Source organism: Haematobia irritans, chromosome 4, assembly GCF_050003625.1.
Source record: "Haematobia irritans isolate KBUSLIRL chromosome 4, ASM5000362v1, whole genome shotgun sequence".
NCBI lineage: Eukaryota > Metazoa > Arthropoda > Insecta > Diptera > Muscidae > Haematobia > Haematobia irritans.
The window spans coordinates 200,259,107-200,282,280 of record NC_134400.1 but is presented as its reverse complement, the minus strand read 5'-3'; the positions used below and the strand labels follow the sequence as shown (position 1 = coordinate 200,282,280).

General features: G+C 29.1%; 1 protein-coding gene and 1 long non-coding RNA gene across 2 annotated transcripts in view; one reads left to right on the top strand and one right to left on the bottom strand.

Annotated features, from left to right (window-relative positions):
- The window catches only part of LOC142235949 (uncharacterized), a 58,622-nt gene extending 47,246 nt beyond the window's left edge, over positions 1–11,376 (bottom strand). Inside the window, exons 1-3 of the mRNA XM_075307202.1 lie at positions 11,118–11,376; positions 3,992–4,130; positions 3,246–3,927 (exon numbers count right to left, since the gene is read on the bottom strand). Of these exons, the coding sequence (XP_075163317.1) occupies positions 3,246–3,927; positions 3,992–4,130; positions 11,118–11,280 (984 nt within the window). The 5' untranslated portion in view covers positions 11,281–11,376. The remainder of the gene's footprint in view (positions 1–3,245; positions 3,928–3,991; positions 4,131–11,117) is intronic.
- On the top strand, positions 9,425–9,646 carry LOC142233115 (uncharacterized). The gene is made up of 2 exons (XR_012721324.1): positions 9,425–9,494; positions 9,576–9,646. It is a non-coding gene; the product is annotated as an uncharacterized LOC142233115 (long non-coding RNA).
- Positions 11,377–23,174: the final 11,798 nt, after the last annotated feature.

Below are 23,174 nucleotides of genomic sequence, written 5' to 3'. Positions count from 1 at the left end.
ACCAATATGGTATCAAAAAATTGGAAGGTCGTTATAATCATTGAAGGGAACTATGTTGAATAATAAAAACGAATTTTGACAAAAAAAATGTGTTTTTCTTTGTTAGACCGGGGACTTATCAGCCAACCTGTTAATACTTGTTTTTACTATTCTCAGTTTTATTGGTCATGGAGTGATGTTTTTCCCATGTGAAGACTTTGGGCTTTTTGTTTTATTTATAGTGGCCTGGGACAACTCCATATGAACTAAAATATTAAAAGAGTTTCGGCGGCTTCGGTTAATCAGCCTCTTGACGCCGAAGGCCGATTTGTGTCCGATTATCGATTTTTGGCCGAAGGCCCAAATCGATTCCTAGGCTTTATTTCATTATTGTAAATGATAATATTTGCTTAGTGATACATATAAAGGCTGGTCTTACGGTAAGAGGAATATGTTTTTTCTTTCACCAGCATGTTATTGTTCTCATTCTGATAATCTTTTATTATTGAGTATATAAAATAAGGGGAAAAAACAAAACATTTGTGTATATAAAACTAAAAGTTCTACAAGGCTTAATATAAAAAAGGACTAACCCGATTTTTTTCTTTACAGGACAAGGAAAATCCTTAATAAAATATCTACATACAATTTTAAAAAGAACAAATGTTTTAATTCAATTGTTAACAAAAATGCAAGACTTTTTATTTCGTATTTAGTTATCTTCTAAAAGTCTTCCATAAGCCAAGCAAAAAAAAACGTCATTAAAAACAAGTACATACGATCGGGGAACGCATACAAGAATTTTCTTTGCAAAAAAGGGTGGAAATTCGGATAATATCGGGTTTGTAGCAAATCTACAATTTGCTACTTAGGAACTTTGTTCACATTCACACAAAAAAAAAATATTTTTTGTCTTCATCCACGAAATTAACTGATCCAATTAGTTTTTAATTGAAATTTCTTCAATCACAGAAATGATGGTATCAAATAAAAAATTAATTGAAAGTCAATTAAAAAACTTAATTCCACCCAATTAAAAAAAAATAATTAAAACTATTAAATTTTGTTTCAATTAAAAAATTTGTTGAATCAATTAAATTTTTAATTGAATATTTTTAAAAACTCTAACACTTTTATTGGAAAATTTTTCATTTTTTCCTGTTTTGTTAATCATATTTTTAGGCCCAGTTAATATTTTTATACCCACCACCATAGAATGATGACGGGGGTATCATAAGTTTGTCATTTCGTTTGTAACACATTGAAATATTGATTTCCGACTATATAAAGTATATATTAGTAATAATACCAAATATTGAAAAAAAAACAAGTATAATCTTACGTACCCTCCACCATGCATTGCGTAGAAACTTCTACGAAAGCCTGTTATACACAATCGAATTACTTGGGTTGTGGTATCTTAAAACTTCTTAACATCGTTTTCTAAATTGTAAGTTAGTCCATACGTGGTATATATTAGACAAAAAAGTTTCATAGTTGTTAGAGACCATAACTTATACCATGTACCAAATTTCAGCCGGATCGGATGAAATTTGCTTCTATTAAAGGCTCCGCAAGCCAAATCGGGGGATCGGTTTATATGGGGGCTATATATAATTATTGACCGATGTAGACCAATTTTTGCATAGTTGTTAGAGACCATATACTTACACCATGTACCAAATTTCAGCCGGATCGGATGAAATTTGCTTCTCTTAGAGGCGCCGCAAGCCATATCTGGGGATCGCTTTATATGGGGGCTCTATATATTTATGGACCGATATGGACCAATTTTTGCGTGGTTGTTAGAGACTATATACTAACACCATATACCAAATTTCAACCGGATCGGATGAAATTTGCTTCTCTTAGAGGGTCTGCAAGCCAAATTTGGGGGTCCGTTTATATGGGGGCTATACGTAAAAGTGGACCGATATGGCCCATTTGCAATATTATCCGACCTACATCAATAACAACTACTTGTGCCAAGTTTCAAGTCGATAGCTTGTTTCGTTCGGAAGTTAGCGTGATTTCGACAAACGGACGGACGGACATGCTCAGATCGACTCAGAATTGAAATATTGCCCAGGGTCTTAGAGCAATATTTCAATGTGTTACAAACGGAATGACAAAGTTAATATACCCCCCATCCTATGGTGGAGGGTATAAAAAAAAAAATAAGTATATACGGCCGTAAGTTCGGCCAGGCAGAATCTTATGTACCCTCCCACCATGGATTGCGTAGAAACTTCTACTACAGACTGTTATCCGCAATCGAATTACTTGGGTTGCGGTAACACTTGCCGATGGCAAAGTATCTTAAAACTTCGTAACACCGTCTTCTCAAAAAAAGGCCGATTAAGCACGTATATAATTCAGTTTGACAAAATTTTCTATAGTAATACAATTTTGACAAAATTTTCTATAGTAAGAAAATATTGATAAAATTTTCAATAGAAATAAAATTTTGATAGATTATTTTTGGTGATCGGCTATATATAACTATAGACCGATATGGAGCAATTTTGGCATGGTTGTTAGCGGCCATATACTAGCACAATGTACCAAATTTCACCACGTACCAAATTTCAACCGGATCGGATGAAATATGCTCCTCTTAGAGGGTCTGCAAGCCAAATTTGGGGGTCCGTTTATATGGGGGCTATACGTAAAAGTGGACCGATATGGCCCATTTGCAATACCATCTGACCTACATAAATAACAACTACTTGTGCAAAGTTTCAAGTCGATAGCTTGTTTCGTTCGGAAGTGAGCGTGATTTCAACAGACGGACGGACATGCTTACATCGACTCAGAATTTCACCACGACCCAGAATATATATACTTTATGGGGTCTTAGAGCAATATTTCGATGTGTTACAAACGGAATGACAAAGTTAATATACGCCCCATCCTATAGCTAATGAACAGAAAATTTGCCAAATTTCCCAATAAACTCATTTATAGTCATAAATATTACTTTTAATCATTGATTATCATATTTTTAGGTTCTGTTCATATTTTTTATGTTTGTTGGGTAAATAAAAATTTATTTTTGGTTGGGCGTAGCGCAACGAAATCGATACAGTTTTTCGATGTGTTACAAACGGAAAACCTAAAATACCCCCCCCATCACCATCCAACTGTGGTGGTTATAAACGATCGAGTTAGGCTTTTTTTACATTAAACTATCGATATAAACTGAACGTTTTCTATAATGAATAAAAAAATCTGATTTACATTTTATATTTTTTTTGTTAACTTACCTCCTCCGTGTTTTCTTCCAGTGGGTTTTCGTAGTCTATGGTTTCGAGTTCTTCCACAACATAGTCCGGATCATGTTCAACAGATTCTTCATTAATGCTTTCAAAATTACTAAAATCTTTTTCAGATTCCATAGTATCATACTCAAAATCTGCAGATATTTCTTTCTCTTCTTCAAATTCTTCAACAGGCTTTACATCGTCAGCCCCCGCACTTCTTTCTATTTCAACTTGGATAATTTCATCCATAATTTTATCATCGATTTCATGGGAGCTATGTGGTTTTCCATGTTCGACCTCTGTCTTGATAGAATCGTCCAAAATGTTGGAAAGATCGCTGTCGTTATCCGTAGTATTGAATGATTTCTCAATGGTATTCTCCAAATCATATGTTACTTCTTTTGGATCGTGTATTATTGTGTTGAACTTTTCCAAGGAGGAGAGACACATTTCTCGGAATTGGTAAAAGTAGATAACCTTTTTATAGCATAATTCACAAACTACTTGAGGATATTCATCCCACTCAACAACTTGTCGGCTTGAGCACTGGGAAAGCTTTTCAGCAAAGTCTTTAATTTCGAATATGTTAAAGGTCTTGGGTGCTTGGAAGGGGTTTGCTTGAAATGAACTTAAACATGTGCGACAGTATGCTTCACGTTTAGAAATTTCACGGGGTAAAAACTCACTGAAAATATATAAAAAATGAACCATACATAAGATTGAAGAATTTTTTCTTATGGAAGACTTACATTTTGGGTTTCTCATACGGTTTGAGAAACGATAAAGCGTCAGTGTATATCCAGAATGTATTTCGAACTGATTGGGTTTTCTGTTGTTCTTTGGAATATTGTTTCCTTAAATCCAACCAACGTCTCTTGCAAAATTGTTCTACGGATAATAATTTGTTAATTTTGTAAGTATTTTTTGTTTTTGTAATAAATATTTAATGTTTACATGCAGACAAGGTCTTAAAAACATAAAATTTTTCGGTTAGAGGTAATTTGTTTGTAAATGTATGCGACAGATTTTCATTAAAAAGCTCTCTCTACATCCGAGCCATGCGAAAAAGCTCCTAAGAGAATTGTAGAAAGTGCCCTTAGACGATATTTTCTTACAAACCTAATCCAAGCGAGGGAGGACTGCAGTCCGAACCATGCGAACAAAGGAGATAGAAAATTATATTTCTTGGAACTTTCGATATACCGAAAGGTCCCTCAAGAATAACCTAAATGCAATCTATAATATAAAAATTTCGAACAATTCGTCTATAGGCCATTAATATTTATTTATTTATTATACCCTTCACCACTACTGTGGTACGGGGTATAAGTTTGTGCATTTGTATGTAACGCCAAGAAGGAAAAGTCTGAGACCCACCGTTTAGTATACCGATCGTCTTAGAATTAAATTCTGAGTCGATATAGCGATATCCGTCTATCTGCCCGTCCGTCTGTTCATGTATTTTTGTGTGCAAAGTACAGGTCGCGGTTTAAGTCCGATCGTCCTCAAATTTGGCATAGGGTTTTTTTTGGGACAAAGACAATCGCTATTGATTTTGGAAAATATTGGATCAGATTTAGATATAGCTGCCATATATATTTATCACCGATCTGATCATAATTGGCGTGTTTATCAACCGATATTCTTCAAATTCCGTACATCTGAATTTTTAGGAGTCTCGACAAAATATTAGCCAAATCGGTTCAGATTTAGATATAGTTCCCATATATATTTTCGTCCGATTTAGGCTCATATGACCACATAGGCCAAAGTTTACTACCGATTTTCGTGAAATTTTGCACAGAGAGTAAAATTGACATTCTACCAATGCTTGGTAAGTTTGATTGAAATCGGTTCAGATTCAGATATCGCTGCCATATATATCTTACGACCGATTTGGACTTATATGGCCTCAAAAGCCAGAGTTTTTCCCTGACTTACTTCAAATTTTGCACAAGGAGTACGTTTAATAATATCGTGCCAAATTTGGTTGAAATCGGTTGTGATTTAGATATAGCTCCCATATATATTTTTCGACCGATTTGCACTTATTTGGCCTCAATAGCCAGATTTTTGCCGTGATTTGCTTCAAATTTTGCACAAGGGGTACTTTTAATGATACTGTTATGTGTGCCAAATTAGGTTAAAATCGGTTCAGATTTAGATATAGCTCCCATATATAACTTTCGTCCGATTTGGACTTATATGGCCTCAAAAGCCAGAGTTACATCGTAATCATTTAAATGCATGTTGTTTGTAAAAAAAAATTATGCGGTGGTGTTCAAAACATTTGCAACTAGCACTACCATGAATTTTATCTAGGAATATCTCCCATAATTAGAATTTTATAGTTTAGCTTCCACTTACAAAATAATCTTTATGAAGTGGTGTTTTGAAATTCTTATTGCGTAAATGAATCGGTAGTTATAAAATATTGATATTTCCCGAAAGGCAAACAATCGTATGATTCGACCTGTTCAACACATTTACAACTACCAGTACTATTTTCTTTAAAGGTATTATTTTGGTATTTTGTCTATAGTTAACAGGTTGGCTGATAAGTTCCCGGTCTGACACATAGATGGCGTCGTTAGTATTAAATGTATATTATTTTTATATAGTACCAACCTTCAAATGATTCGTGTCAAAATTTGACGTCTGTAAGTTAATTATTTTGTGAGATAGAGCGTCTTTTATGAAGCAACTTTTGTTATTGTGGAAAAAAAAATGGAAAAAAAGGAATTTCGTGTTTTGATAAAATACTGTTTTCTGAAGGGAAAAAATACGGTGGAAGCAAAAACTTGGCTTGATAATGAGTTTCCGGACTCTGTCCCAGGGAAATCAACAATAATTAATTGATTGGTATCACAATGGACTGAATAGTCTAAGTGAGCCTGAGTCTTAATCGGGCTGCCACTTTAACCTAACCTAACCTAAGGCTTATAAAAATAAATAAATTAAATTACGATATCTGCTAAATCACCAATAGCAATATAACTCTTTAAAAAAATATATGTACATTTCTACTAGAATAATTTTTGTTAAATATATTTTATCAGAATTATAGTCTGCCGAACTAGAACATTCAGCATCCAGGAGTGATCAGTATCAGGCTAACATGAACAAGTATATACGGCCGTAAGTTCGGCCACGCCGAAGGAACTTCTACGAAAGACTGTCATCCACAATCGAATTACTTGGGTTGTGGTATCTTAAATCTTCCTAACATCGTTTTCTAAATTGTGAGTTAGTCCATACGTCGTATATATTAGACAAAAAAGTTATGTATAGGTAAATCTACAAATAATTACGAATCGATATGGACTTTTGCACGGTACCTAGAGAGCCAGAATTGAAATATGAGGGTCGCTTATATGTGGGCTATATACAATTATGAACTTGATATGGATCAATTTTTGTGTGATTGGGGATCGATTTATCTGAGGGCTATATACAACTATAGACCGATATACACCTAGTTAGGCATGGTTGTTAACGACCATATACTAGCACAATGTATTAAATTTAAACTGACCCGGAGGAAATTTACTCCTCCAAGAGACTCCAAAACCAAATCTCGGGATCGGTTTATATGGGGACTATATATGATTATGGACCACTTTTGGCATGGTTGTTGGATACCATATACTAACACCACGTACCAAATTTCAACCGAATCGGCTAAATTTTGCTCTTCCAAGGGGCTCCGGAGGTCAAATGTGGGGATAGGTTTATATGGGGGCTATATATAAATATGGACCGATTTCGACCAATTTTTGCATTGTTGTTTGAGGCCATATATTAACACCACGTATCAAACTTCAACTGAATCAGATGAAATTTGGTCTTCCAAGAGGTCAAATCTGGTGATCGGTTTATATGGGGGCTATATATAATTATGGACCGATGTGTACCAATTTTTTCATGGTCATTAGAGACCATATACTAACACCATGTACCAAATTTCACCCCAATCGGATGAAATTTGCTTTTCTTAGAGGCTCCGCAAGCCAAATCTGGGGATGGGTTTATATGGGGGCTATATATAATTATGAATCGATGTATACGAATTTTTGCATGGTTATTAGAGATCATATGCTGACACCACGTACCAAATTTCAGCCGGATCGGATGAAATTTGCATCTCTTAGAGGCTCTGCAAGCCAAATCTGGGGATCGGTTTATATGGGGGCTATATATAATTATGGACTGATGTGGACCAATTTTTGCATGGTCATTAGAGACCATATACTAACACCATGTACCAAATTTCAGCCGGATCGGATGAAATTTGCTTCTCTTAGAGGCTTCGCAAGCCAAATCTGGGGATGGGTTTATATGGGGGCTATATATAATTATGAATCGATGTATACGAATTTTTGCATGGTTATTAGAGATCATATGCTGACACCATGTACCAAATTTCAGCCCGATCGGATGAAATTTGCATCTCTTAGAGGCTCTGCAAGCCAAATCTGGTGATCGGTTTATATGGGGGCTATATATAATTATGGACCGTTGTGTACCAATTTTTTCATGGTCATTAGAGACCATATACTAACACCATGTACCAAATTTCACCCCAATCGGATGAAATTTGCTTTTCTTAGAGGCTCCGCAAGCCAAATCTGGGGATGGGTTTATATGGGGGCTATATATAATTATGAATCGATGTATACGAATTTTTGCATTGTCATTAGAGACCATATACTAACACCATGTACCAAATTTCAGCCGGATCGGATGAAATTTGCTTCTCTTAGAGCAATCGCAAACCAAATTTGGGGGTCCGTTTATATGGGGGCTATACGTAAAAGTGGATCGATATGGACCATTTGCAATACCATCCGACCTACATGCTATATATAATTATGGACTGATGTGGACCAATTTTTGCATGGTCATTAGAGACCATATACTAACACCATGTACCAAATTTCAGCCGGATCGGATGAAATTTGCTTCTCTTAGAGCAATCGCAAGCCAAATTTGGGGGTCCGTTTATATGGGGGCTATACGTAAAAGTGGATCGATATGGACCATTTGCAATACCATCCGACCTACATGAATAACAACTACTTGTGCCAAGTTTCAAGTCGATAGCTTGTTTCGTTCGGAAGTTAGCGTGATTTCAACAGACGGACATGCTTAGATCGACTCAGAATTTCACCACGACCCAGAATATTTATACTTTATGAGGTCTTAGAGCAATATTTCGATGTGTTACAAACGGAATGACAAAGTTAATATACCCCCATCCTATGGTGGAGGGTATAAAAATAATAAGCAACGAAGAGTCCGTCGTAAAACTAGGAAAAGCACTAGCACACGCGTTAGAATTGCGTTAGAAACCAGTTTTTGTAAGTTGTCACATGTTGTTGTTGACTGTAGAAAGAAAAGCGTTGTTCGATTGTTCACCACTTAGGTGAATTCAACAAAATAGCTTCTAAAAACACATTTCGTGTTGTTACATTACTGCAGTAACAAAACGAAATAAAAATAAGATTAAGGGTGTTGTAGTTATATGAAAAGATGATGTACAGTGGGAGTAAAGATGATTCAATTTGTAAGAGGAAAATCCATAGATGTTTTCTCCATAAGGAGTAAGCATAAAGGGCCCAAAATTGAGTTATCTATCCCAGCCAGATCTATACTAGAGGTCTGCACAATTCCATTTGTACATGCAGAGTACACGTGTACTTGCTACATGAGTACATCTATTTGAGAGAGTCGCAAAACGATTGGTACACATTTTGATGAACACCAAAAGCCACGAGTAACTTCTTGTTGCTACTCTGATGTCTTCACTACCAACAAACACATATTCCTCTTTCTCTCTTATTGAAGTGTACTCAGAGTGATCACGTCAAGTATGTTGCGAGAACAAAACTTCATAGAGTACTCCATGTACCACGTGCAGTTTCAGAAATATAAAAAAAAAAACAGTTACTCTCCATAATATATGTTTTGGTTTGTTATAAAGAATAGCAAACGTTAAGGTAAGTGTGTGACATACGTAAATATATGAAATATGTGATATAGAAAGAACGCGTGTGCTACAGTGTGAGAGTAACTATAATAAGAGACTAACACTGGAGAATGAACTATAAGACAGACATTGACAATTTGGCGCAAAGCTACAGGAATCTGATCAGAAAAACAAAAAGGGCGGAAGAACAATAGTTAGTATGACAACAGACGCTGTGTCGTTAGGTTCTACTCAATAGTGGGTGTAATATTTTTGTTGTTTTCGTAAGTGTTTTTAATGTAACATCAAATTTGTACGTATTTCAATGTTTTTGTATATATTTTCTTTTCTTTTTGTACACTCAGAATAATTTTCCCGATGAAGTCTTTCAATGAAAAGACGAAATATTGAATAAAAAAATAAATTAAAAAATACAGACCTCGAGCTCGTTTCAATCAACAATTCATTAATTGAAAAATGTGAAATACATACATATCTATGATTAATAATAATGGAAAGTTTGCTTCGCACATAACTGAGAAATACTTGTGGTACCACGTGAAGTGAAGAGAATCCATTTTGTACTTTTTCTTAAGTACTTACATTTTTATTGTTCCTTTTTTTCGGAACACATATTGTTTCGGATAAGTATTTGGTGGTATTTGACAAGCAAGTGTTCTCTTCACTTCACTTCTTGCGCTCTGAGAGAAAGACAGTGTATGTACTATATTCGACAGCGAATTGCATACATGTAGTGAAAAGTTATTCGATGCAGACCTCTAATCTATACTAAAGGCTGTGGTAAGGTTCATTCGCCCGAAGCGAAACATGTATAGTCTAGTCGTGTATAGATTTGTATCTGGCGTTTTCTTTTCAATGACTATTATTCAGGTTCCTTAATCTAATTTGTCCATAAAAGCTCGAATAATAATTGTAAAATTAAAATTATCAAAAAGTTTTTGTCGTTAGTTCCCTTATTGCCTTAAATCTTTAAAACTGACCTAATAAGCAAAAACATTGCATTAAAAGTTAAGTTTTAATATTTTTATTTTCATTATAATTTCGTTTTATTTTCAAAAGGCTGCTAATGTTTTGAACAGCACTGTATAACTAAGTTGGACGATTTCATTATGAATGGGTTCAAATGTGCTATAAAGACAAATTTGAAACATGTTTTTAAGAGTTTGCCCGTACTGGTTTATGGGGACCAGGACTGGTACTTTGTAATGAGTCCAAGACCAAAGTCCTAAAGTGCAAATTTATTCTGTCAATGACAAAACTCTGTTAAAGTGACCAGTCCTTTAGTACGTTTTGGCCAGCAGTGCGACAGATCTATACCCACCATACCTAATGCTGCAATAGCCCTATGGAAAACCGTTTTCCGCTGGGACGCTTGAATCATATGTACTGAGTGATAAATGGTTGATATACAATACAATTTTAATGACCCCTTTCAGATCCGACTTACCTTGTAAGTCTTAAGGCGATTTCCATTGGAATAAAAGATGCAACATTCTCGAAATCGATTGCGAAATATGAAGGGCACTGTAATAGTTTTTGGGTCCTTTATCCCTACCAATATAATGAATTAACAATAACTGTGGAATGATACTATAAGTTGGGCGACAATACAATGTGGGAAAAAGTTGTAGTAAGTAGTGTAACACCAAGGCAACATATTTTATCCGAAACGAAAACGCCCTTAGTCGGGCGCACAATTCTATTCAATGAGGTGACCTGCTGACGCATATTTCGCAATGAAGAACTTAATACTAAGCAATAACCACATTTAAAAAATCTTTGGAACTCAAACATTTTTTTTTCTTTGCTGAGAGCAACGTACCACCTACGTAAGTCTATGATAATCTATGGGTGAATATATGTACATTGATGTTGATATTACTTACCAGTTTCACCTAGGGCCTTACTGATTTCTTGCCAAATATGCGTTTTTACCGCATAGTTTCGAAAATCTGGATGAGCGCTATTGTATAAAGCATCGTATTTTTGGACTTCTTTGATTAGATCCAGATTGAACTTTCCACGACCAATATAACTCGCGACAGACATTGTAAACGTCCAGGATTTTTCTTAGTTTTATGAAAATGCAAGAGCGAAAATCCACTACAATGATGTCGCTTGCTTTCGATAACACATTTATCGACAATAACACAGGGTGACTCAGCAGTGAATACAATTAAATTCGACTTGCAAAACAATCGACAATCACAAATATAGTGTATAAACACATGTGCATATAGGGATGTCAGATTTTGAAGAGGCAAAAAGAGCACATACGAAAAAAGAGCACACTTTTTCAAATAAAATAAAAACATTTCATGCCATAATAATTTATTTAAACATAAAAACGGTTCATAACATATACATAAAATAAACCACTTTCAACTCAAGCTAATTTTCTTACAATACTTTGCAAGTAACTTTTTTGTTGTTTTTGTTAAAAAATTTTATTGAAAGAAGTTTGAACAGAGTACAAAGTGAAGAAGCAACAACGGCGTGCTCTTCTTCGACTCTGATATATGAAGTACAACACTATTTAATTAGAAAATAACGGCGTAGGAAAATCTCTTAGTGTGACATTTACGTATGTTCAGTTTACTTTTACCATTTATTGAATCGCGTTGAAGTAATATTTGTTGTGATGCATACAAAGAGCACAAGAAGAGTACTTAACTAAAAATAGAGCACTTTTGCGTGCTCTTTTGGCCTATCTTGTTTTAAGAGCACATTTTGTAAAAAGAGCACGTCTGGCATCCCTATGTGCATGCTTTGTTCATATAAAATTTCAAACAAGTAAGGACAGTCTAAAGTCGGGCGGGGCCGACTATATTATACCCTGCACCACTTTGTAGATCTAAATTTTCGATACCAATCTGTAGCAATTTTAAGGAAACTTCGCTCCATATATATGTATTAGAAGTTTAGGAAAATTAGAGTCATTTTTACAACTTTTCGACTAAGCAGTGGCGATTTTACAAGGAAAATGTTCGTATTTTGACAATTTTTGTCGAAATCAGAAAAACATATATATGGGAGCTATATCTAAATCTGAACCGATTTCAACCAAATTTGGCACGCATAGCTATGTTACAATGCTAATTCTACTCCCTATGCAAAATTTCAACTAAATCGGAGCAAAAAATTGGCTTCTGTGGTCATATGAGTGTAAATCGGGCGAAAGCTATATATGGGAGCTACATCTAAATCTGAACCGATTTCAACCAAATTTGGCACTCAACTTGAATATTACCCTAATCCTTTGAAAAAATGTTTGAAAAATTGTTGAAATTTAGCATTTTTCAAAGGTTTGTGTTTATTGGGTGTGCTTAAAAAGATACATCTAATGCAATATTTTATTATTTTTTATAGATTTGAGAACATTGTCGTGTACATTAGATAACACAGTCATCGGCAATAGTAGAGGGTGACTCAGATAAACTTTAAGGCGAGTTATTTTATCACCACCTAATCACTGTAAAAAATGTTTGAAGTCAACAATTGTTCAAACATATTGCAAGAGGAGCAGAGCAGAGAGAAATTCCTTCATAGACCAAGGAAGGTATAGACATCTCAAGTGAATTTACAGCGCTGTAGTTTGTCTGCACACCGTAGATGGCTCTTTTTCGTCTGCAATTGAGTGCTTTTTAAATTTGGCTTTAATTTGTTTTCTTTCGTTTGTTCTTTTGATGAAACACCAAATATTGGAAAAACATGTAAAATTCTATGCATCCACACCTGTTTTGTAATGCAAATTGGCTGATTTGTACGGCAATTCTCGTTTTCCAAAAATAAATTGAGTCACTTGACTGCGCAATTGAGTGGAGTGACTGCGTACTGCAAATAAACAAAACCATGGTGAATTATCAAGGCATGTCTCTATATTTTCTTGGTCTATGATTCCTTCTTAGACCATTCCAGTAGGGTGAGGTGCTGCTCGATTCTATGTTTAGCTCAATGCCAACAGTTGGCGAACTTCTCTCTTATCAGTGAGTGTTGTTTGATATCAAGAGACTACCTGCTTATAATCGAACATTTTGCTTAGTACTAAGCAGCATTGCCACAATGAATTTTTATTTTGAACCAACATTTTTTCCAAAATTGGACCAAAAGTCGTACCAGCGGACCATTTTTCAAAATTAAATTAATATAATTTATAAGTTAAATATTTTCCAAAATTTTAATTCGATAGAAAATTTCGCCAAATTTTTATTTCTATTCAAAATTTTTATTTCTTTAAAAAAAATTGTCAACATTTTATTACTATGTAAATTTTTGTCAAAATTTTATTTTCTAACATTTTGCCAAAATTTTATTTCTATAGACAGGTCGAAACCCTATGTTGTTAGCACCTATATTACCTGTTTATTTTCATAATTCATTATGATTGTAAATATATAAATAAATAATTTATTTCTATAGGAAATTTTGTCAAAATTTTATTTCTAAAGAAAATTTGTCAAAATTTGATTTCTATACAAAATTTTGTCAAAATTTTATTTTTGTGGAAATTTTTGTCAATATTTTATTTCTTTAGGAAATTTTGTCAACATTTTATTTCTATAGAAAATTTTGCCAACATTTTATTTATATAGAAAATTTGTCAAACTTTTATTTCTATAGAAATTTATCGCAAAATGTTATTTCTATATAAGATTTTTACAAAATTTTCTTCCTATACAAAATTTGTGCATAGATTTGTATCTATACAAAAATTTCATTTCTATAGAAAATTTTGTAAAAATTTTATTTTTATAGAAAATTTTGAAATAATTACCGATTAGACGAAAATGAACCAAAATCAACCAAATTCCATTTGGTCTGGCCATCGGACCAAATTTAAAAATTAATCATTTTTTGGACCACTTTTGGTCCGATAGGATCAAAATGGCAACCCCTGTACTAATACGGTGTTCTCACCAAACATGTTTTGGGGTTTGAAATGTTTTCCCTTTATAAGCACTTCAAAACGAGTCGTTTTCGCCATACTAAAAAAACAAGTTCAAAACTTAAGTTTTCCTCCAAAACACGTCAATTTTAGAATGTGAACCCACCTAATTTGAAATATACCGCGAATAACATACCCTATTCAAAATATATGTCAAAATACTGAAATAAGTTTCATAGAAAAAAATGAATAAACAAAGGCTTTTAAGAACATGGATATGTGAAAATAACATAAAAAAATTTTTTCCCTTTGCGCTCGCGGTAATTATTTGGACATAGGTTGCATATATGTGAATTTCTAGTTCCCATGGTAACTGTCAAACTAAAACATCTCAACTCGGTGTGAACGGTGAGATGTTTTGGAAAAACGAATGAGGAAAACGAGTCGGTGGGAACATAGCATAAGTTCGTTTCTGCGAAAACAAATAACGAACGAAATTGTAAAAACAGCTGAGTTCTTAACCAAAAATCCCAGGATTTTGCATTGTGATCGCTCGAAATTGAAACGTGGGTAAATCAAGTGTGGATTGATTATTATTTATATGTTAGTTTTGGGCGCGTAGAAATTATACACTACTTATAATATTTCTGTATCACAATGGACTGAGTAGGCTAAGTGAGCCTGAATCAAATCGGGCTGTCACTTTAACCTATAATATTTCTGAGAGGAGTTATAACAAGGTATTGCCTCAAATTCCTTGACGAAATTTTTTACAAAAAAACAAAAAAAAAAAAAAAATAATTAAACTCTCTTATTTTCTTTTTGTAAATATGTGTATTTTCATTTTATTTATTTGTATCTCGCATTACTTTCTTTGATGGTATTGTTTTAAAATTGTATAAATAATTTGTATTTTTTTTTGTTTTTTCATGGGTTCTTTTAAAATACAAATGACAATAATTGTATAATACATAATATGATTTTTGTTTTTATGTTCTGAAATATCTGGTACATAAACGACAATAACACTTTCGATTGTTTTGTTCTCAAATATGAATTTGTATTTTTTGTAAATATTATTGAAATATCTTGCTAAGAATTATGATGAGATGTTTTCGTTATTATTATAATTTTGTTTTTGCTTTTAAATAATTTATAATCTATATATTCTATTATAATTTTTTATACTACACAAATATATATATGTATAATTGTTTGTATGCCTATTTCACATATTTTTTCAATAGCATATTAATTTCTCTATTACTTATTTTAAATAAAAACATATTTTCAAATTATAAACATATACTTATGAAAAATATATATATGTGAGCATTTTAAATATACATTTAAAATACATACAAACGACAACAAAAACATTATAAACAAACTATTTTTAAATAACACAAAACAATTTCAGAAGTTTTCGAATCATAGAAATATATATAAAAGAAATAATTATGGAAGGTCTTTCAATGCATAGTCGCCATAACGATAGGCGATTGATTTTTGCGCGATGAACAAATGTCATATCTGAACCTTTTCGAACAATTTTTCCTATTTTCATTCATCCGTGTATTATTTCGCAATATATGATACTCAACATTCAATTCAATAGAAGCACGTTGTTTCTTATCAAATGGACAATGGACAAAGAAACAACAACAGAGAGAATCAAAAGAGAAGAGGACGAAACTGTGAAGCGAAACTGCGTCAATAGGTGGCAGTCATGAGGAAAAATTCTCTAATATCATGCAGTTTTTGTCGGCGGTTCTCTCAAATATCATACAGTTTGCGTCGGCTTCACTCAGTTCAGTTCTCTGCCGGCTTTAAGAAACGTAAGGAAAATAGGATTTTAGAACCTATTGTGTAGTAAAATATATTCTTTTATATAAAACTTTTCATTCTATTAAATTTTTTTTGCAGACAATTTGAAATTATAACAGCCGATGCCTTTATAAATAATTTATCAAAACAGCGCTTCGACCGCAACGTCGGTAATACCAAAGCTGCAGGCATTGTGCGACATCTATACGGTTGATATTTGTTGTTTTCGTAGAAGAGAAATTTTCGTCCTCTTGTGTTTTTATTCTCTCTGACAACAATACCTAGTGGTGATGTTAAATCAAAAATAGGAATCAGTGGCAACACTACTACAAACATCTCTCTATCTCTCTCCAAACGTCAAAACTTTCTACTTCCGGTTAGACCGGAAGTAGCTGTAAAATATCGATATTTACTTAAAATTTGTTACAAATTCATTGCTGGAACAAAATTTGTTTTGGATTTCTATGCCTAAAAAAATAATAGCGTTACATCGATGTCACTTTCTTGAATCGTGGCATTATGCTACAATAACTACACTCAAAAAAAATGAATCCTGTATGGCACTAAAGCCAATTTATTTCTATTTCAGTTCATGGAGTTATTATGTTTTTAGAAAGTTTTCTTGATTTGAATAATTTTTTGTGTACTTTAGTTAAATGAACTAAAAACGGGGGGAAGCTATACACAAATGAAGCATACTAATTTACTAAATTCGTGTCTCCCACAAACTAGCTGAGAATTTCTACAAATTCGCAAGAGGTGCCTACCGGCCTTAAAAAGTGAACAAAAAAAAAATAATTATTCCTAATACATTTTCTTGAATTTGTCGAAAAATATTTAATTCATTTTGTGAAATGCGCGTGAAATCCTGCGTTTGTAATACAGTTTAGTTAAAATTTTCTAAAATTAATCAAAATTGTTATTCCTGGTGGGTTTACTGTTTTTTTTTTTTTTTTTTGAGTGTAGATGTCGGCCCTGAACAGCTGACCACAATATTATTCTGTATATGTGTTAAGGGTCTCGATAAAATAGGACAGGTGTCTGTTCAACAACTCTGTTTTTTATTCTTTAAATTTCGCCTGTACCTGGAGTAGCCATAATTTAGTATATTTGAATTGGAATTTATCATAAAAATTGCAGCATATTATTTAAACACTGCTAAAACGATACTATTGACCGACAGTGCCATAATCTTAAAATAATAAAAGGCTTATATAAAAGAAATTATAGGCACATGTTTCTTTGTTGCCACTTTGTTACTACATTATGGTTGAGGATCGGCATCACGGTTGTCACTCGAGCCAAAAATAATCTATCTAAATTTGGAGAAAAATTTTGTCAAAATTTTATATCCATAGAAAATTTTGTTCTATAGAAAATTTGGACAAAATTTTATTTCTATAGAAAATTTGGTCAACATTTTATTTCTATAGAAAATTTTGTCAAAATTTTATTTCTATAAAAAAATTGGTCAAAATTTTATTTCTATACAAAATTTGGTCAACATTTTATTTCTATAGAAAATTTTGTCAAATTTTATTTCTCTAAAAAATTTTGTCAAAATTTTATTTCTCTAAAAATTTTGTCAAAATTTTATTTCTATAGAATATTTGGTCAAAATTGTATTTCTATAAAAATTTTGTTCAAAATTTTATTTCTATAGAAAATTTTGTCAAATTTTATTTTTATAAAAAATTTTGCCAAAATTTTATTTTTATAGTAAATTTTGTCAATATTTTATTTCTATAGAAAATTTTGTCAAAATTTTATTTCTATAGAAAATTTTGTCAAAATTTCATTTCTGTAGGAAATTTTGTCAAAATTTAATTTCGTTAGGAAATTTTGTCAAAATTTAATTTCTATAGGAAATTTTGTCAAAATTTTATTTCTATAGAAAATTTGGTCAAAATTTTATTTCTATAGAATATTTGGTCAAAATTGTATTTCTATAAAAATTTTGTTCAAAATTTTATTTCTATAGAAAATTTGGTCAAATTTTATTTTTATAGAAAATTTTGTTCAAAATTTTATTTCTATAGAAAATTTTGTCAAATTTTATTTTTATAGAAAATTTTGCCAAAATTTTATTTTTATAGAAAATTTTGTCAAAATTTTATTTTTATAGAAAATTTTGCCAAAATTTTATTTCTCTAAAAAATTTTGTCAAAATTTTATTTTTATAGTAAATTTTGTCAATATTTGATTTTTATAGAAAATATGGTCAAAATTTTATTTCTCTAAAAAATTTTGTCAAAATTTTATTTCTATAGAAAATTTATGAAGTACCTCTTAGTTGGAGAGAAATATTTCTACCATTCTACCAAACATTAAAAACTCTACCATTTTTGGTAGAATTCTATCAACTGTAGCAACCGTGATCCGCACTCGGGAAAATCGATTTTCATTTTTTTTTACAGAAACCATATACGAAAAATTTAATTTCTATAGGAAATTTTGCCAAAATTTAATTTCTATAGAAAATTTGGTCAAAATTTTATTTCTCTAAAAAATTTTGTCAAAATTTTATTTCTATAGGAAATTTTGTCAAAATTTTAATTCTATAGAAAATTTTGTCAAAATTTTATTTCTATAGAAAATTTGGTCAACATTTTATTTCTATAGAATATTTGATCAAAATTGTATTTCTATAAAAATTTTGTTCAAGATTTTATTTCTATAGAAAATTTTGTCAAAATTTTATTTTTATAGAAAATCTTGCCAAAATTTTATTTCTAAAGAAAATTTTGTCAAAATTTAATTTCTATAGAAAATTTGGTCAAAATTTTATTTCTCTAAAAAATTTTGTCAAAATTTTATTTCTATAGAAAATTTGGTCAAAATTTTATTTCTCTAAAAAATTTTGTCAAAATTTTATTTCTATAGAAAATTTGGTCAACATTTGATTTCTATAGAATATTTGGTCAAAATTGTATTTCTATAAAAATTTTGGTAAAAATTTTAATTCTATAGAAAATTTTGTCAAAATTTTATTTTTATAGAAAATTTTGTCAAAATTTTATTTCTATAGGAAATTTTGTCAAAATTTTATTTCTATAGAAAATTTGGTCAACATTTTATTTCTATAGAATATTTTGTCAAAATTTTATTTCTATAGAAAATTTTGTCAAAATTTTATTTTTATAGAAAATTTTGCCAAAATTTTATTTCTATAGAAAAATTTGTCAAAATTTTATTTGTATAGTAAATTTTGTCAATATTTTATTTCTATAGAAAATTTAGTCAAAATTTTATTTCTATAAAAAATTTGGTCAACATTTTATTTCTATAGAAAATTTGGTCAAAAATTTATTTCTATAGATAATTTTGTCAACATTTTATTTCTATAGAAAATTTTGTCAAAATTTTATTTCTCTAAAAAATTTTGTCAAAATTTTATTTTTATAGTAAATTTTGTCAATATTTGATTTCTATAGAAAATTTGGTCAAAATTTTATTTCTCTAAAAAATTTTGTCAAAATTTTATTTCTCTAAAAATTTTGTCAAAATTTTATTTCTATAGAATATTTGGTCAAAATTGTATTTCTATAAAAATTTTGTTCAAAATTTTATTTCTATAGAAAATTTTGTCAAATTTTATTTTTATAAAAAATTTTGCCAAAATTTTAGTTTTATAGTAAATTTTGTCAATATTTTATTTCTATAGAAAATTTTGTCAAAATTTTATTTCTATAGAAAATTTTGTCAAAATTTCATTTCTGTAGGAAATTTTGTCAAAATTTAATTTCGTTAGGAAATTTTGTCAAAATTTAATTTCTATAGGAAATTTTGTCAAAATTTTATTTCTATAGAAAATTTGGTCAAAATTTTATTTCTATAGAATATTTGGTCAAAATTGTATTTCTATAAAAATTTTGTTCAAAATTTTATTTCTATAGAAAATTTGGTCAAATTTTATTTTTATAGAAAATTTTGTTCAAAATTTTATTTCTATAGAAAATTTTGTCAAATTTTATTTTTATAGAAAATTTTGCCAAAATTTTATTTTTATAGAAAATTTTGTCAAAATTTTATTTTTATAGAAAATTTTGCCAAAATTTTATTTCTCTAAAAAATTTTGTCAAAATTTTATTTTTATAGTAAATTTTGTCAATATTTGATTTTTATAGAAAATATGGTCAAAATTTTATTTCTCTAAAAAATTTTGTCAAAATTTTATTTCTATAGAAAATTTATGAAGTACCTCTTAGTTGGAGAGAAATATTTCTACCATTCTACCAAACATTAAAAACTCTACCATTTTTGGTAGAATTCTATCAACTGTAGCAACCGTGATCCGCACTCGGGAAAATCGATTTTCATTTTTTTTACAGAAACCATATACGAAAAATTTAATTTCTATAGGAAATTTTGCCAAAATTTAATTTCTATAGAAAATTTGGTCAAAATTTTATTTCTCTAAAAAATTTTGTCAAAATTTTATTTCTATAGGAAATTTTGTCAAAATTTTAATTCTATAGAAAATTTTGTCAAAATTTTATTTCTATAGAAAATTTGGTCAACATTTTATTTCTATAGAATATTTGATCAAAATTGTATTTCTATAAAAATTTTGTTCAAGATTTTATTTCTATAGAAAATTTTGTCAAAATTTTATTTTTATAGAAAATCTTGCCAAAATTTTATTTCTAAAGAAAATTTTGTCAAAATTTAATTTCTATAGAAAATTTGGTCAAAATTTTATTTCTCTAAAAAATTTTGTCAAAATTTTATTTCTATAGAAAATTTGGTCAAAATTTTATTTCTCTAAAAAATTTTGTCAAAATTTTATTTCTATAGAAAATTTGGTCAACATTTGATTTCTATAGAATATTTGGTCAAAATTGTATTTCTATAAAAATTTTGGTCAAAATTTTAATTCTATAGAAAATTTTGTCAAAATTTTATTTTTATAGAAAATTTTGTCAAAATTTTATTTCTATAGGAAATTTTGTCAAAATTTTATTTCTATAGAAAATTTGGTCAACATTTTATTTCTATAGAATATTTTGTCAAAATTTTATTTCTATAGAAAATTTTGTCAAAATTTTATTTTTATAGAAAATTTTGCCAAAATTTTATTTCTATAGAAAAATTTGTCAAAATTTTATTTTTATAGTAAATTTTGTCAATATTTTAGAAAATTTGGTCAAAATTTTATTTCTATAAAAAATTTGGTCAACATTTTATTTCTATAGAAAAATTGGTCAAAAATTTATTTCTATAGATAATTTTGTCAACATTTTATTTCTATAGAAAATTTTGTCAAAATTTTATTTCTATAGAAAATTTTTGGAGAGGATTACATTGCAAGGTATACCAAAACATCAGGAATTCTACCAATCTACCAAACAGTAAGAAAAAACTACCATTTTTGGTACAATACTACCAACTATAGGAAATTTTGTCAAAATTTAATTTCTATAGAAAATTTTGTCAAAATTTCATTTCTGTAGGAAATTTTGTCAAAATTTAATTTCGTTAGGAAATTTTGTCAAAATTTAATTTCTATAGGAAATTTTGTCAAAATTTTATTTCTATAGAAAATTTGGTCAACATTTTATTTCTATAGAATATTTGGTCAAAATTGTATTTCTAGAAAAATTTTTTTCAAAATTTTATTTCTATAAAATATTTTGTCAAAATTTTATTTTTATAGAAAATTTTGTCAAAATTTTATTTCTATAGAAAAATTTGTCAAAATTTTATTTTTATAGTAAATTTTGTCAATATTTTATTTCTATAGAAAATTTGGTCAAAATTTTATTTCTATAAAAAATTTGTTCAAAATTTTATTTCTATGGAAAATTTTGTCAAAATTTTATTTTTATAGAAAATTTTGTCAAAATATTTTTTTTATAGAAAATTTTGCCAAAATTTTATTTTTATAGTAAATTGTGTCAATATTTTATTTCTATAGAAAATTTGGTCAAAATTTTATTTCTCTAAAAAATTTTGTCAAAATTTTATTTTTATAGTAAATTTTGTCAATATTTGATTTCTATAGAAAATTTGGTCAAAATTTTATTTCTCTAAAAAATTTTGTCAAAATTTTATTTCTCTAAAAATTTTGTCAAAATTTTATTTCTATAGAATATTTGGTCAAAATTGTATTTCTATAAAAATTTTGTTCAAAATTTTATTTCTATAGAAAATTTTGTCAAATTTTATTTTTATAAAAAATTTTGCCAAAATTTTATTTTTATAGTAAATTTTGTCAATATTTTATTTCTATAGAAAATTTTGTCAAAATTTTATTTCTATAGAAAATATTGTCAAAATTTAATTTCCATAGGAAATTTTGTCAAAATTTAATTTCTATAGAAAATTTGGTCAATATTTTATTTCTATAGAATATTTGGTCAAAATTGTATTTCTATAAAAATTTTGTTCAAAATTTTATTTCTATAGAAAATTTTGTCAAATTTTATTTTTATAAAAAATTTTGCCAAAATTTTATTTCTATAGAAAATTTTGTCAAAATTTTATTTTTATAGTAAATTTTGTCAATATTTTATTTCTATAGAAAATTTTGTCAAAATTTTATTTCTATAGAAAATTTTGTCAAAATTTCATTTCTGTAGGAAATTTTGTCAAAATTTAATTTCGTTAGGAAATTTTGTCAAAATTAAATTTCTATAGGAAATTTTGTCAAAATTTTATTTCTATAGAAAATTTGGTCAACATTTTATTTCTATAGAATATTTGGTCAAAATTGTATTTCTATAAAAATTTTGTTCAAAATTTTATTTCTATGGAAAATTTTGTCAAAATTTTATTTTTATAGAAAATTTTGTCAAAATTTTATTTTTATAGTAAAGTGTGTCAATATTTTATTTCTATAGAAAATTTGGTCAAAATTTTATTTCTCTAAAAAATTTGGTCAAAATTTTATTTCTCTAAAAAATTTTGTCAAAATTTTATTTTTATAGTAAATTTTGTCAATATTTGATTTCTATAGAAAATTTGGTCAAAATTTTATTTCTCTAAAAAATTTTGTCAAAATTTTATTTCTCAAAATTTAATTTCGTTAGGAAATTTTGTCAAAATTTAATTTCTATAGGAAATTTTGTCAAAATTTTATTTCTATAGAAAATTTGGTCAAAATTTTATTTCTATAGAATATTTGGTCAAAATTGTATTTCTATAAAAATTTTGTTCAAAATTTTATTTCTATAGAAAATTTGGTCAAATTTTATTTTTATAGAAAATTTTGTTCAAAATTTTATTTCTA